Source organism: Spermophilus citellus, assembly GCF_964194105.1.
Source record: "Spermophilus citellus genome assembly, chromosome: 14".
Taxonomy (NCBI): domain Eukaryota; kingdom Metazoa; phylum Chordata; class Mammalia; order Rodentia; family Sciuridae; genus Spermophilus; species Spermophilus citellus.
Genome location: NC_138194.1, coordinates 88,508,085 through 88,525,671, shown reverse-complemented (window position 1 = coordinate 88,525,671; position 17,587 = coordinate 88,508,085). Strand labels below are relative to the sequence as shown.

General features: G+C 36.1%; 1 protein-coding gene across 3 annotated transcripts in view; it reads left to right on the top strand.

Moving 5' to 3' along the window:
* The window catches only part of ZHX1 (zinc fingers and homeoboxes 1), a 32,686-nt gene that overhangs the window by 14,558 nt on the left and 541 nt on the right, over positions 1-17,587 (top strand). For 2 of the 3 annotated variants that reach the window (XM_081266205.1, XM_081266203.1), the window contains exons 3-4: positions 1,715-4,564; positions 7,763-9,646. In XM_081266205.1, coding sequence (XP_081122331.1) covers positions 1,940-4,561 — 2,622 coding nt within the window. In that variant the 5' untranslated portion in view covers positions 1,715-1,939 and the 3' untranslated portion in view covers positions 4,562-4,564; positions 7,763-9,646. Of the gene's footprint in view, positions 1-1,714; positions 4,565-7,762; positions 9,647-17,587 lie in introns of those variants that run through there. The other variant, XM_081266204.1, reaches the window with a different exon arrangement.

Sequence of the window (17,587 nt, the reverse complement as noted above, 5' to 3'; positions counted from 1 at the left end):
TGTAATAAGGATGGTGCTAGTAAATGCAAAGATTCTAAATTACAGTGGCAAATATGGGAGACCCCTTATTCATTTTATTCATTGTCATTTGGTTTAGATTTCAGAGACATGTAAACCTTAATTTAGCATCTTATTTTTATTTGAAATATTTTGATTGCAAAATTTATTAAAATGAATCTGTATAATTCATATTTTATTGATATTCAAATTCAGTCTTGTGAATTTTAGCCTCTGTTCTCTGTGGTGATGCCCTCAGGCTCCATTGAGTTTTGCGGGACTATTTTCCTATTCATATTAATTCAAATTAATAAACATTTAGCGATTACCTACTCGAGTACAGGCTTCTTGGGTGCACTAGAGATGCAAATATGAATGAGATATCAACCAAAATAGCTCATCTGGGAATGCGTTTGAGATATAAAGGTTCTTTGCTTAAAGGGGAAGTACAGGGGATGAAATAGACCAAATTATGATGTGTGCAGGTACGAATAAATCACACTGAAGGCTACTATTATGTATAATTATATTTCACCAATAAAAATATTTTTAAAAAGAACTGCTGTTACAAGCTCTCTTAGCAAAGAGCATGTTGGCTTCTTCTGAGCACTGAACACAGAATGAAAAAAGGAAAAAAAAAAGCTCCTTTGCTTGTTTGTTCAATCTAGAGTTTTGGAGACTTTGTTTTATTGCAATAAAGCTGTTACTTAAAAAAGAATGGGATACATTATATATAATATAAAGACCACAGATGTAGATGGGGAGTGGGAACAGAAATGTTGCCTCTGCTATATGGTAAGTTGTAGACTAGGAAAAAAAAACACAAGAGAAAAAAGTAACCTATGGTACAGAGAGATCATCATAGCAGGTACACAGACAAGTGTCCTAACATCAGGAATGGCATGGACAAAGGTCTGAAAGTGTACTGAGTGTCCCTGGAATGGCAGTCATTTCTGGTGTGTGGAAAACATAAGGAAATTGGAAGAAGGAGAAAGATGGCAGAGATGAGGGAGAAAAGCAAGGTTGGGGCCACAGTGAAGGGAATTATGTACCTTACGGGGCTCAAACTTATTCTTCCAGCATTGGGGATCCATATTAGCAGATTTAGATGATTAGATATATTTAATAAATCCTGATAGCGTTTTATAGAATGATTAAGAATAATTGTTTATGAAACTTTGATCATTCATCTTTCATCTTTACCATTTTTTGCCATGTGTGAACTTCCTTTTTGGGCTATTGAGACAGACCTGTAGGAGAAAGAGGACATAATTGATGGATGTAATGGTGATCATTTTTGAGTAACTGTGATTGCTTTTTATAGTTTTGGGTTTGTTTTTTGCCACACTGAGAATTGAACCCAGCAAATTTCATAGCTAAGCAAGCACTCTACCCCCAGCCATACCTTGTTAAGAGATTGTCATTTTACACTGATAGTAGCATGTTTACAAAAGCAGGCCCACTCTTCATTCTCTTATAAGATTCAAATGGCTATAAGATTGAAATAAAAAAGTTTGGATCTGACGATAAGTATAGTACATAACTTTCAATGAATTGGCTTGGAGGTATCTATTTTCATCTTTAGAGGACTTTTTTTTCCCCCTGATTCTTACCTTATTCTAGATCTTTATAATTGAGCTATGCAGCAATATAAGTGAAATATAACTAATTTGCTTAAAAGATCATAGTCACTCATTTTAAATTTATTTTAATGTAGGTGATTGGAGTTGTGCTTCAAAAATTTCAGCAGTTCAGCGGTATTTTATCTGCCAACAATAAGCTCTTTACTTGATTGAACCATGAAAAAGCTGCTAATGAGACTTGTTGAGCACAAAAGTGGACTTGCAGAACCAAAAGCCATTGTTTTCAAATGAATAATCCTGAACAGTTTTAAGCTTCAATGCTTTTTAATCACCACTGAAATTTTCCCTGTAACATCAGCATGGCAAGCAGGAGAAAATCAACAATACCTTGCATGGTCCTTGCCAGTGAACAGGATCCAGACCTTGAGTTAATATCAGATCTGGATGAAGGTCCTCCTGTACTTACGCCCATAGAAAACACCAGGGCAGAGAGTATCTCAAGTGATGAAGAAGTTCATGAATCTGTGGATTCTGACAATCAGCAAAATAAAAAAGTTGAAGGTGGCTATGAATGTAAATATTGTACTTTTCAAACTCCAGATCTAAATATGTTTACTTTCCATGTGGATTCAGAACATCCCAATGTAGTGCTAAATTCATCCTATGTTTGTGTTGAATGCAACTTTCTTACCAAAAGGTATGATGCACTTTCTGAACATAATCTGAAATATCACCCAGGAGAAGAGAATTTCAAGTTGACTATGGTGAAACGGAATAACCAGACAATCTTTGAGCAAACAATAAACGATCTGACTTTTGATGGTAGTTTTGTTAAAGAGGAGAATGCAGAGCAAGCAGAATCCATAGAAGTTTCTTCTTCAGGTATCTCTATCAGTAAAACTCCTATCATGAAAATGATGAAAAATAAAGTAGAAAACAAACGGATCACAGTCCATCATAACTCAGCTGAGGATGTTCCTGAAGAGAAAGAGAATGAAATCAAGCCAGACCGTGAAGAAAATGTGGAAAATGCAAATTCTTCAGCTTCAGAATCTAATACAAGTACTTCTGTTGTAAACAGAATGCACCCCAATACTGCCAGCACAGTAGTGACCCCCGCGGCTGTTCTTCCTGGACTAGCACAGGTGATAACTGCAGTGTCTGCTCAGCAGAACTCTAACTTGATTCCCAAAGTCTTAATCCCTGTTAGTAGCATTCCCACCTACAATGCTGCGTTGGATAACAATCCCCTTTTACTTAACACCTACAACAAATTCCCTTATCCAACAATGTCAGAAATTACAGTTCTTTCTGCTCAAGCAAAATATACAGAGGAACAGATCAAGATATGGTTTTCAGCCCAACGTCTTAAACATGGTGTTAGCTGGACTCCTGAGGAAGTTGAAGAGGCAAGAAGGAAACAATTCAATGGGACAGTACATACTGTACCTCAGACCATAACTGTCATTCCTACACACATTTCCACAGGGAGTAATGGTTTACCATCGATTTTACAGACATGCCAAATAGTTGGTCAGCCGGGTCTGGTTCTCACTCAAGTAGCCGGAACAAATACTTTGCCAGTAACAGCACCTATAGCCTTGACCGTGGCAGGGGTTCCAAACCAAACCAATGTACAGAAAAGTCAGGGGCCTGCTGCTCCGCCTGTTGCAGAAACAAAGCCAGCAACAGCAGCAGTTCCCCCTTCTCAAAATGTCAAACATGAAACTGCACTGGTAAACCCTGATTCATTTGGCATTCGAGCAAAAAAGACTAAGGAGCAACTGGCAGAATTAAAAGTTAGCTACCTTAAAAATCAGTTTCCCCATGACTCTGAAATTATCAGACTTATGAAAATAACAGGCCTGACAAAAGGTGAGATTAAAAAATGGTTTAGTGACACAAGGTACAACCAGAGAAATTCAAAGAGTAATCAGTGCTTACATCTCAACAATGATTCCGCTACCACTATCATTATAGACTCCAGTGACGAAACCACTGAATCCCCAACTGTGATTACTTCACAGCATAAGCCATCCTGGAATCCTTTTCCTGACTTCACTCCCCAGAAGTTTAAAGAGAAAACTGCCGAGCAACTTCGTGTCCTTCAGGCCAGTTTTCTCAACAGCTCCGTACTTACGGAGGAAGAATTGAATAGGTTAAGAGCGCAAACCAAACTTACTAGAAGGGAAATTGATGCATGGTTTACAGAGAAGAAGAAATCAAAAGCTTTAAAGGAAGAGAAAATAGAAGTAGATGAAAGCAATGCAGGTAGTTCCAAAGAAGAAGCTGGAGAAACTTCTCCTGGAAATGAATCTGCCCCACCTAAATCCGGGAATACAGGCAAGATTTGTAAAAAGACACCTGAGCAGCTGCACATGCTTAAAAGTGCATTTGTCAGAACACAGTGGCCATCACCAGAAGAGTATGATAAGTTGGCTGAAGAAAGTGGGCTTGCTAGGACAGACATAGTTAGTTGGTTTGGGGACACCCGTTATGCTTGGAAGAATGGAAACTTGAAATGGTACTACTACTATCAAAGCGCCAATTCGAGCAGTATGAATGGTCTGTCATCCCTTAGGAAAAGAGGAAGAGGGAGACCCAAAGGACGGGGCCGAGGAAGACCTCGTGGACGGCCTAGAGGAGGCAAACGAATCAACAACTGGGACAGGCCACCATCACTCATAAAATTTAAAACTGGAACTGCAATACTGAAGGATTATTACCTGAAGCACAAGTTTCTTAATGAGCAAGACCTTGATGAACTTGTCAACAGATCACATATGGGTTATGAGCAGGTCAGAGAGTGGTTTGCAGAAAGACAGAGAAGATCTGAGTTAGGAATAGAATTATTTGAAGAAAATGAAGAGGAAGAGGAAGTCATTGATGATCAGGAAGAAGATGAAGAAGAAACAGATGATAGTGATACTTGGGAACCCCCACGACATGTGAAGAGGAAGCTTTCTAAATCAGATGACTGAAATGTAAGTTTTTAACCTGGTAGTTTTTCCATCAGCCACTTGCATTTCTAACAACCATCTTATTGTATCAGTCATCTTCACTTTTGATAATTCTTTTTCCAAAACACTTCTTTTTCCCCAATAAGACTAGGTACCACTAATAGAGTCAAAATGTAGATGATTAATGTGTGTTGTTCGATTATTATGATTATTATGTAGAATTTAATGTTGCTTTATTTTTTGTATGAAATATTTTTATAATGTTTATTTTTTTAGTTGTAGATGGACAGCATGCCTTTATTCCACTTATTTATTTTTATGTGGTGCTGAGGATCGTACCCAGTGCCTCAAGTATACGAGGCGAGTGTACTATCACTTGAGCCACATCCCTAGCCCCTGTATGAAATATTTTTTAAGTTTCTTTCCAAGGAAAGATACCTTTTCTGTCAGACCAGGGGAAGAGGAGATTCATACACACACACACACACACACACACACACACACACACACACACACAGTAAAGATAAGGAAAATGCTTCTCCTGCAACCCTCCTTCACTAAAACCTCGTTTTTTTCTTTTTGCCTATTCAAAGAAATAATTAAAAAACTAAAACTAAAAAGAAGGGGGGAAAGTATACCAAAGGGAAGACTTACCACAAGAGTGAGGATTACTCAGTTTTAGGAAACTAAGTAAAAACTGATTTTTATCATATTGCTTTCTAAATTTAGTAGATTTTTAGCTAGAGTTTAAAGTGCTTTCTGTATTAAAATCATTCAGTATCTTTTTTGTCTGCGCGTACTAGGGATTGAACCCAGGGGCACTTTACCACTGAGCTATATCTCCAGCCTTTTTTAAAAATTTTTTTTATTTTGAGACAGAGTTTTACTAATTTGCTGAAGCTGCCCTCGAACTTGTGATCCTCAACCTCCTGAGTTGCTAGGATTACAGGCATGTGCCACCACCCCCAGCTTTCAGTATCTTTTTCTATTAAAAGCCAAAGTTCTATTCTCAACCCTATATAAATTTCATGTTTGCCTAGGTGGCATCTGTTTTTGAAAACCGTGATGTAAATTATTTCTGTTTTAGAGATCAAAAGGCAAATAACATATTTGATATTAAATTAGCTCAGTCACTTAAAATATCTTTTTGATATAAGACAAATCTACCAGCACAAGTACTGTGTTTGATTAAAATATATATCTTTATAGTCTTAAGAGTACAAATAAATGTGGATTAAATTTGAAAGATTTTGACATGCTCTTTAAATCTTTATTCTTTATCAATTAGATTAATTAAAATTTTGCTTTTATTACAAATCATTTACCTGATTCAGAGTTAGGACCTCAAGTTTTACTACTTCTGCAATTCAGCAACGTGGATTTATTATTTTCTGTATTCTGTTTTGGAGTGTTCCAGTATAAAAGTACATTGTTTTCAGAAAATATTGTAGTTGTCATGAAATATCTGTAGTACAAATAGCATCTCCTATCAGAAATCATTGTAGTGTTCTCAAACAGTAAAGGAGGAAATGAGACATAGACCGTCATTATTATTTTATATATGAACATGCTTGCCTGTTTCCATAGCTTTTTACATCCCTAACCCAGGCCTTATTTTTATGCCCTCTTACTTTCTTTCTCTTTCTCGTAATTTCCTTAATTTTCCCATATTTTCTCTCTCATTTATTTATTTTAGCAATTATTTTTGAGACCTCAGTATATGCAAGATACTGTCCTTATTTCTTAGCAATTTTTTATCAGGTTTTATTTTCATTAACATATTTTAAGGCAGAAAAGCAGATGAACTGAAAATATTGATGCTTTTACAAAGCTGTGCAAATCTCATTCCAAGTTAGAGAGCACATTTTAAGTCACTAGAAGCTCAAGAATTTTGTACAGCTTTGCCCTGAAGTGTAACCCTCCACTTCCTCCTGTTGGAAAGCTTCAGGACAGGCTTTGTTCTGACCTAGATGCATAAAATATTTTTAACAGTCACTTTTTTTATTGCTAAACACAAGAATGCACACTCAGCCAAGATTAAATCAACAAATTTGTTGCTGCCGTGAATTGTTGTTGCAGCCTCTGCAGCGACTTTCTGGGGAGTTATAATCTTCTAAAAATAATGTGAACTTTTCTGTATGATTTACTTTAACCATACTTTAAATTTGTGTGGAAAATTCTTATATATTCACACTGGTATTATGGTAAGAAAATTCACATAAAGCTAGTTTTAAAAAATTTGTATTGCAACTTTGTTATGTGCACTTTTATGGTATGTATAGAAGAATGCCTTTCTTTTCAAATGCACAAAAGTCTACAGTTATAAAACCTTAATTTGGGTTATTATTTTAATAAAATAATTGTTCATTTATAAGAGAAGTCACTCTAGGTTTCCTTTAAAAAGTTGTGTGTTGCATGCCTGTGACCCTAGCTACTCTGGAGACTGAGGCTGGAAGACAGCCAGATTTGAGGGCAGCCTGGGCATCTTAACAAAAACCCTGTCTTAAAATAAGATAAAAATGGCTGAAGGGTTGGGATTGTAGCTCAGTATTTCAGTGGTGGAGCATTTGCCTAGCATGTGTGACATACTGGGTTTGATCCTCAGCACCACATAAAAATAAATAAATAAAATAAAGGTATTGTGTCCATATACAACTAAAAAAATATTTTTTAAAAAGGGCAAGAGATATAGCTCAGATATACTAAAATGTTCCTTGATTCACTCTGCAGTCTCTCTCTCTCTCTCTCTCTCTCTCTCTCTCTCTCTCTCTCTCTCTCTCTCTGTTTTATTGCATTTAAATATGGTTCAATTTGCAAAAAAAAAGTCACTCAAACTTTTTCGAACAGTTTTTGCAAAAAGTGAAGTACATATATAACATTTGTACCTGCCAACTTTGTATATAAACAGAAACATATAGGTCTTTAGATTTCACAGCTTGTTTGTTATAGATACTGATAATGATATATAGACTTCCTATTCATAATTTTTATAAATGACTAGAGAGAGGTGATAAATGTCTATAAGCAAATCTGGCATATGAAGAATATAGCTATATGAGGTACATACAAGGTATAGTGCATTATATGATATGTGTGTGGTAAGTTCAGTGTTAGGGCACAGAGGATGTATTTTCATGGTTAATAGTCATTTTGATCTAAAAGTCGAAAAATTAAAGTTTGGTTTTCCTTAAAGTTTCAGTTTTTTATGTTTTTCTTTTATAGCTGCTTAAAATGTTGAAGGAGAATCAGTTCTTCAACTCAAGATGTCTGGTTTACTGTGAAGGGGCCCAATCTTTGATGACACTGAAAATGTTTTGGGGCTCTCAAAAAACAGGATCCAATATCCAAAAGAAATGGAACTTAATATTGTGCCAAAGTTAAACTACTGCAGTTGGTGGAAGTTCTGCAATGTAAATAGAACACTAATTAAAAAACGACTTGTAAAAATTCAGATTTTAATACAGTACATTTTTATTCTGATATGATAGAGACATTCTGAATCTTGGACTTTCTGAGGGAGTTTAATGACCACTAGAGCTTGTCCTCATATTTAGTCCAGCTTACTACTACTGTGTGTCTGGTAAGAAGGGCTGGATTGCCTGTATTCTTTGATATGTGATTAAGCTTATAGCTTTGAGTGACCAAACATTTTACAGAGTAAAAATTGTTAGGAATGGGAAAACAGAAAAACCAAACCTGTTTTATTTTGTGTCTTATTTATCAGGCCCTGCGCCAAGATTAAAAGTTGTATGTGGGCTTATACAACTTCAAGTATTAAAATAGCCTCTATACACATGTTGAAACAATAAGTTTTGTGGTATCGCTGGCCCTTAATGATCGGATCTTTAATTAAACTCAAGGATGCCATAATCTCTACTTGTAATATTTCTGTTACTTTTCTCATTAGAAGCCAATTTGCTTTTTATTAAATAGATAATACTGAAGAAGGAAAAGAAACTGGTAAGAAGTTGAATAGGGTGAAACTCTAAAATAAATGTTGTACCAAAAAAATGTGAAAAAGAATCATGTAAAATATATGTAGTGTTTTCTTACAATCATGTGGGAATCAGAAATGTTCATACAGATGTCAGATCAGAATTTTCATTATCTTTCAGTGAAATTCTACATTGTGTAACAATTTCGTTGACTAGAGAAAAAATTCTGAACTGATCCTAATGAGTTAAGAGTTAGCTTTTCACTTATGAATCATGGGAATGTTAACTGTTAACTCTTATCATACCAGGAGACTGAAAGTTCATACTGATTTATAAACATTGTAAAGACCGGTGCTGTTCATTCATGTTGAGGACCCTTTATTTTGTGATCATAGGACCATTTTTCAAAATGTGGTTTCTTCATAGAAGAAATGTTCAGTTTAATTAGCTTTGGATTTTAAAATGTTTTTCTGAATGATCACATGTAGTGGGCTTGGCCAGTTTATTTTATCTAATTTAATGAATAATAAATATTAAGCTCTTGGTTAAATGTGTCAGCTAATGGAAATATTATGAAAAAGCCTTGAATATGCATGCTGCTTTCATTTTTATAAACTGTTTATTTTTTAACTATAGCTTTATTAGTAATTCCAAAATGCTGCAATTTAGCTGATTTCTTCGCTCAGACAGCTGGCTTTGTGGGTAGCTTTTTTCATACTACTGTTAACATTTTTTAAAAAGAAGCAATGTAAAGACTGTAACAATTGAATGCACTAAACTGTTTTTTTTTTCTTTTACACGTTTAAAATTTCTTAAAGCACTCTGTATTATAATGATTAAATTGCTCCCTTTTTTAAACCATTGCTAATGTGGTCTGAGTTTTGTTCGATAGTAATTTTAATGTTTTCAAAATTTGAAATGTCAAGTATTGGAAATGAAGCCTTTGAATATATTTATATTATGTTTCCCTTGCAATATGTTAACTCTGTATATAGTTGTAAATAACTATTAATAAAAATTTCCCATCTCTTTTATAGGCTTGATAAAATTCTGCTCTGATGTTTGCTAGCTTTTAAATATATTTATTTGACAGAGCAAAAGAACTCTTCTCTCCTGGTTGATTGTGTCCTTGAATACAAATAAAAGTTAGCAGTGATTAGTAGTTTTCAGTGACTTTTTTTCCATTTTAACAACATCAGTTTTTTTAAAAAAATATGGATAAAATTTGCCATTATGCCCACATTTAAGTGTACAATTCAGTTTCATTGAATTATCTTCACAGTGTTGCACAACGATTACCACTATTTCCAATATTTTTTCATGAACCTAAACAGAAACTTGTAACCATTAAGCAATAACTCCTAATTCCCCCTGGCTCCTATAACCTCTGAGAAGTAGTCTTAGTAGACTATAGTAAGTAATGTGTCTCCATGGATTTGCCTATTTTTTATATTTAGATAAATGTAATTGTCCAATATTTGTCCTTTTGTGTCTGGCTTATTTCCCTTAGCATAATGTTTTCAAGGTTATCCATAGTTGTAGCATATACCAGAACTTTGTTCCTTTCTTTGGCTGAATTATATTTCCCTCCCCCTCCCTCCCTCCCTCCCTCCCTCTCTCTCTCTCTCTCTCTCTCTCTCTCTCCATATATATAAATATATATATATATATATTTTCTCTCTCTCTCTCTCTCTCTCTCACACACACACACACACACACACACACACATACATTTTGCACACATATTTTGGCTGTCCACACTCTGTTGATGGACACTGAGGTTGTTTCCACCCTTTGGCTGTTGTAAATAATGTTTCAGTGAACTTTGGCACAGAAGTATCTGAATTCCTGTTTTCATTTCTTTTGGATATATATCTAAGAGTGGAACTCTTTAGCCCTATGGTAATTTTGCTTAACTTTTGGAGGAACTACTAAACTCTTTCCCACAGTGCCAAAATGTTTTCCACAGCATCTCTATATTTTACATTTTACCATGAGTGTTCAGAGATTCCAGTTTCTCTGCATCCTTGCCCACACCTTTTATTTTCAGTTTAAATAAATGATTACATTGTATAGTAAAAATAGGGGGATGGAAAGGAGGGGACAAAAACTTATAGTAACCTCAGTAAGTGTGAAGTGGTATCTCATTGTGGTTTTGATTTGCATTACTCTAAGGATACTGTCTGTCATGCAGTTACTGACCATTTGATTATCCTTCATGGAGAAATGTCTCTGAGAGTCCTTTGCTCAGTTTTGGGTTGCCTCTTTGCTGTTGAGTTATAGGAGTGCTTTCTATATTCTAGATGTTACAGCCTTATTGGATACATGATTGGCAAATATAATCCATCTTCATTATTCATGGATTCAGCATATGCAAATTTTCCTACTCACTAAAATTTATTTGTAAGCTTAAAATCAGTACAAATGGTACCTTCTTGGTCATTCCTGCACATGTACAGAATGGAAAAAATTTTGATTGTGGCCAAATGCCCACAATCCTAGCTGAGGTCAACCAAAGAAATCTCTGCCTTTTTGTTTCTCAAATTGTAAAGAAACATCCTTTTAACTTTCTATTTGGTGTTATGTTTCCCATATTTTTGTGCTTTTTGCTGGTGATTTCACTGTTTAAAATAGTCCTTAAGTTTTGTACTAAATTGCTGCCTAGTATTGCTAAAGGCAAGAAGACTATTGTTTGTCCTATGGAGAAAATGCATGATTAGATAAGCTTCATTCAGGCAGGAGTTATAATGCTGTTCAATGTTAATTAATCAATAGTATATATGAAATAAAATGTCTATAAACATAAATGCATAAAGCAAGATTACATATTGATTGATGAAAATATTGTGACCAGAGGCTTCCAGGACCCTGACCCTAGGAGCATTTGGGCCTTTATAGGGCAGAATTACTATGAATAATGACAATTGGTTGCATTTTATCTATTGTATAGGTTGTATTTTCACTTTCTTGATAATGTCCTTCAGTGCACAAAAATTTTAATTTTGCTGAGGTCCAATATATGTTTTCTTTTGTTGTTTATGCTTTTGGTATCATATCTAAGAGGCCATTTCCAAATCCAAGGTTTTGGAGATTAACCCATATATTTACTTCTAAGTGTTTTGTGGATTTAACTGAGATTTAGTTCATCAATCCATTTCAAGTTAGTTTTTGTATATGGTATGAGGTAGGGGGTCCAGCTTCATTCTTTTGCATGTGATAATCCAGTTGTCCCACCACCAATTGTTGAAGCAACTATTTCCCCCTTATTGAATGAATTTGGCATCCTTGCCAGAATCTGTTCACTAAGTGAACTCAATTCTGTTCCATTGGTCTATATTTCTATCTTTATGCTAGCATAAGAATTTTTATAGCTTTGTAAAAAATTCTGAAATTGGGAGTGTGAGTTCTTAACTTTCTTCTTTTTCAAGTTTTTTTGGGGGGATTCTGTTTGGTTCACTTTATGATTCTGTATGAATTTGATAATTGACTTGTCCATTAAAAAAATAAACACTGCTCGAAGTTTTATAGGGATTATGTTGAATTTGCAGTTTGCTTTGCATAATACTGACATCTTAACAATATTAATTCTTATTATTCATGAGCACAAGATGTCTCATTCCAAGTATTTAGAATTTAGGTCTTATTTAATTTAATTTATTTTTTTAATAATTATTTTTTAGTTTTAGGTGGACACAATATCTTGATTTTATTTTTATGTGGTGCTGAGAATCGAACCCAGTGCCTCATGAATGCTAGGCAAGCGTGCTACCACTTGAGGCCTCATCCCCAGCCCCTAATTTAATTTCTTTAAGCAATATTTTGTAGTTTTCTTCTGCAAATCTTTCACTTTTTTTTTTTTTTTAAGTTTTACTGCTTTGCCAGCAAAGGAGAAAAATGGGACTCCTGGAGTGGAGGAGGGACATATCCCTCATCACAGCATCTATCCTAGATGCTGTGATTCTGCCCATTAGGAGGAACAGGGGGATTTTAAAGAGGTGATTCAAAGGCTACATTCCAGGTGTTCTCTATCCAGAGTTGTAATTTGCTTGTTAATTTGGGAGATGGTAACTTTTTAGATCTTCTGATGCCATCCCAGAAGTCTTGAATTAGTTCGTTCCTGTGGACTTTCACCTTCTTTGTTTATTTTTTTTCCTAGACATTTTATTCTTTTAGATACTATTGTTAATGGAATGGCTTTTTAATTTCTTTTTTGATTGCTCATTGTTGGTATATAGAAACACTACTGACTTGACTTTGCTGAATTCATTTATTAGCTCTAGTAGCTGTCTTGTGGAATCTTTGGGATTTTTTAATACATAGAGTCATGTCACCTGTGCATAGATATCCTTTCCAACTTGGATGTCTTTTATTTATTTATTTATTTATTTATTTATTTATTTATTGCCTAACTGCTTTGACTAGAACTTCTAATACCATGTTGAAAACAAAAAGAAAAGAGAGGGAAAATAAGATGAACACTTCTCCCAGTTCTTGACCATTGGCTCTGTGCTGGAGATCTCAACATTTAGCTAGGCTTGCTCCGAGCCTAGGGATCAGCCCAAGGTGAAAGCTTAGGGTCCTTCTGGGCTTTTCTGTGTAAGCATCTTGCCCTGGGCATGTGCGTGGCTTTCTAAAATTTCCCCCGACCACAGGAATTTTTGAATGTCTTAATTTCCCAAAGAATCTCCCCAGTCTTTCCTCCCAGGCCTTCACAGTCTGTTGCATGTCACCTGTAATCATTTACTAGAGGAATCTGTAGATAATAGGTTCACCTTGCAGTGTTTTTGAGCAATACCCACTGCTTTTTAGTCCCGGTTCTAAGTGATGCAAAATGGAAGTGAGCATCTTCTGTTTAGTCTTTTAGGCAGCCCCCAGACAGGTGAGAACTCAATAATTCTCAAATAAGGTCTTTTCTGTTTCCTCTGGAATCAGAGCATAGGGCCTCACAATGGCACATGGATTGTTTATCATTTATCTCCACACTATAACTTAAGTTCCATAAAAGCCAGATGTGGTGATACAGGCCTATATCCTAGTGACTTGGGAGGCAGAGGCAAGAGAATTGCAAGTTCAAGGCCAGCCATGGCAAGTTTGAGGCCAGCTTCAGCTACTTAGCAAAAGCCTGTCTCAAAAAGGGCTTGGAATGTAATTTAGTGATAAAGTGGCCCTGGGTTCAAACCCCAGTACCCAAAAAGTTAAGAAATCAAGTTCCGGGCTGGGGATGTGGCTCAATTCCAATTTACTAACACTGCCTAACACCCATATTTTCTAAGTGAATAAGGTGGGTTTTACAGTTACAGTGTGTATGCCTTCTGTTTTATTGGTTTACTTTACTTTTTAAAAATGACATTATTCTAAGGCCTTTCTCTCAATTGAAAGAATGGTTTGCAACTTGGGGTCCTTAACCCCAGGTCCTCAACAGTGATAGTGGCATTGGAGTTGTTCCATTATTGGCCAAGTCCCCATGTTAAGGTTCTCCTTTCCTCAGCCTGCTCAGGGTCCTTAACGGCTCCTTCTTCGCTTTCAGCAGGAATTGTTACATGCAATGAGGCAAAGCTGGTAGGTTCAGGCGGGGTTTATCTGTTATATACAATTAGATTCCATTTTTAAGGGAAAATGAAGCAATTATTAGTTTAAAATATAGATTTGTTTTGCACACAAATCTTCCATAACAGTGGGAGGAGACAATAACTGAGTTTTAAGTGGTTAAAAGGCTGGAAACCCTTGAGCCTAGGAATTCTGAGTTCAAGGGGCAAAGAATTCTCATTTACCCACAAACTGCCCTGTCTCTAGCTCACTTGGTTGTTGGGACAGGAGGAGCCTAGACCCAGGGGACCTCAGAACAGGAGAGGGTGGAAATTCTAAGAACAATCAGCCTTCAAAAGAAGAATTTAAAAAATCCTCCTTGCCTGCCTTTGCTTTTTTCTTGTTTTGCTCCTAAAGCAGGAATTTTGGGTTTTTTTTGTTTTGTTTTGTTTTGTTTTTTTTTATTGGTTGTTCACAACATTACAAAGCTCTTGACATATCATATTTCATACATTAGATTGAAGTGGGTTATGAACCCCCAATTTTACCCCAAATGCAGATTGCAGAATCACGTCGGTTACACATCCACAATTTTACATAATGACCTATTAGTAATTGTTGTATTCTGCTACCTTTCCTATCCCCTACTATTCCCCCTCCCCTCCCCTCCCATCTTCTCTCTCTACCCCATCTACTGTAATTCATTTCTCTCCTTGTTTATTTTTCCATTCCCCTCACAACCTCTTATATGTAATTTTGTATAGCAATGAGGGTCTCCCTTCATTTCCATGCAATTTCCCTTTTCTCTCCCTTTCCCTCCCATCTCATGTCTCTGTTTAATGTTAATCTTTTCTTCCTGCTCTTCCTCCCTGCTCTCTTCATAGTTGCTCTCATTATATCAAAGAAGACATTTGGTATTTATTTTTTAGGGATTGGCTAGCTTCACTAAGCATAATCTGCTCTAGTGCCATCCATTTCCCTGCAAATTCTATGATTTTGTCATTTTTTATTGCTGCATAGTACTCCATTGTGTATAGATGCCACATTTTTTTTATCCATTCATCTATTGAAGGGCATCTGGGTTGGTTCCACAGTCTAGCTATTGTGAATTGTGCTGCTATGAACATCGATGTGGCAGTATCCCTGTAGCATGCTCTTTCAAGGTCTTCAGGGAATATTCCGAGAAGGGCGATAGCTGGGTCAAATGGTGGTTCCATTCCCATCTTTCCCAGGAATCTCCAAACTGCTTTCCAAATTGGCCGCACCAATTTGCAGTCCCACCAGCAATGTACAAGTGTACCCTTTTCTCCACATCCTCGCCAGCCCTTGTTGTTGTTTGACTTCATAGTGGCTGCCAATCTTACTGGAGTGAGATGGTATCTTAGGGTGGTTTTGATTTGCATTTCTCTGACTGCTAGAGATGGAGAGCATTTTTTCATGTACTTGCTGATTGATTGTATATCCTCCTCTGAGAAGTGTCTGTTCAGGTCCTTGGCCCATTTGTTGATTGGGTTATTTGTTATCTTATTGTCTAATTTTTTGAGTTCTTTGTATACTCTGGATATTAGGGCTCTATCTGAAGTGTGAGGAGTAAAAATTTGTTCCCAGGATGTAGGCTCCCTATTTACCTCTCTTATTGTTTCTCTTGCTGAGAAAAAACTTTTTAGTTTAAGTAAGTCCCATTTGTTGATTCTTGTTACTGACTCTTGTGCTATGGGTGTCCTATTAAGGAATTTGGAGCCCGACCCCACAATATGTAGATCGGAGCCAACTTTTTCTTCTATCAGACGCAGAGTCTCTGATTTGATATCAAGCTCCTTGATCCATTTTGAGTTAACTTTTGTGCATGGCAAGAGAAAGGGATTCAGTTTCATTTTGTTGCATATGGATTTCCAGTTTTCCCAACACCATTTGTTGAAGATGCTATCCTTCCTCCATTGCATGCTTTTAGCCCCTTTATCAAATATAAGATAGTTGTAAAAGGGTCTACAAAGAAACTACTAGAACTAATAAGTGAATTCAGCAAAGTGGCAGGATATAAAATCAACACGCATAAATCAAAGGCACTTCTGTATATCAGCAACAAATCTTCTGAAACGGAAATGAGGAAAAACACTCCATTCACAATATCCTCAAAAAAAATAAAATACTTGGGAATCAACCTAACAAAAGAGGTGAAAGATTTATACAATGAAAACTACAGAACCCTAAAGAGAGAAGTAGAAGAAGATCTTAGAAGATGGAAAAATATACCCTGTTCATGGATAGGCAGAACTAACATCATCAAAATGGCGATATTACCGAAAGTTCTCTATAGGTTTAATGCAATGCCAATCAAAATCCCAACGGCATTTCTTGTAGAAATAGATAAAGCAATCATGAAATTCATATGGAAAAATAAAAGACCCAGAATAGCAAAAGCAATTCTAAACAGGAAGTGTGAATCAGGCGGTATAGCGATACCAGATTTCAAACTATATTACAGAGCAATAGTGACAAAAACAGCATGGTACTGGTACCAAAACAGGCGGGTGGACCAATGGTATAGAATAGAGGACACTAAAGCAGGAATTTTGAATGAGCATGTATCACCTTCTTGCTGGCAGGTACTTTATGTTCTTTTTGTTGTTGTTGCTGCTGCTGGTGGTGGTGGTACTGTGGATTGGATCCAAGGCCTCACATACGGGTGGTGCTCTATCAATGAGCTACATCACCAACCCTTTTTATTGTGTATTTTGAGACAGGGTCATGCTAAGTTGTCCAGGCTAGCCCCAAACCTGCAATCCTGCCTCAAGTCTTCCCTGGAGTTGATTATGCATGTGCGCCAGTGCACCAGGCTATGTGCATTATTTTAATCAATGCACATTTCACAAATAGGGTTGCACAGTCAGCGAATAACTGAACCAGAATTGTGAAACCAAACAAAGCTGGCGCTTGAGGCTCTTCAACACTATGCTGTATTGCCTTTTGTACAAAGACGGGGCATATTAGAATTAGGTCCTTCTTTGGACCCCATTACTTCTGGATAATGGTATTATGGATTACCTTTTTCCTTCTGTTTTTCTATAATATCCCATTTTTCTTAATATGGAGTGTTACATTCTGATGGGAAAATAAAAAAACATTTAAAAAAAAGAAAGAAAAGTGAAACTTCTCTGGATGAATTCATCAGTAGCTAATGCCTGAGGCTGTCCAGGGGGAGCCTGCAACCCCACTGTTGGATAAGTGGGATGGTTCTAAATTTGGGGATTAATCAGCAGAGAGATGGATTTTGAAATCTGGGATACATTGCTCTGGATGCGTTTGTCGAGTAGAAAATCGGGTTGAAGAAAGAACCCTGAAAGACCAACGTGAAAAAGGAACTGATGAGTGTGAGGAAAAACAAAACAAACAAAAAAACAGGGAAATAACTTTGTTTCCTTCTATATAATGTGGTACAATAATATTGCATTGTGCAATATTGGCCAGTATTTTTGGTGACAATCTATAGAGTCAAGAAATATCTTGAAAGTATAGAAATTCTAACAAAAGTTAATCTTAGAATTCTAGGATTTGGTATTTTTCTCCCAGCAGAATGAATATTCCC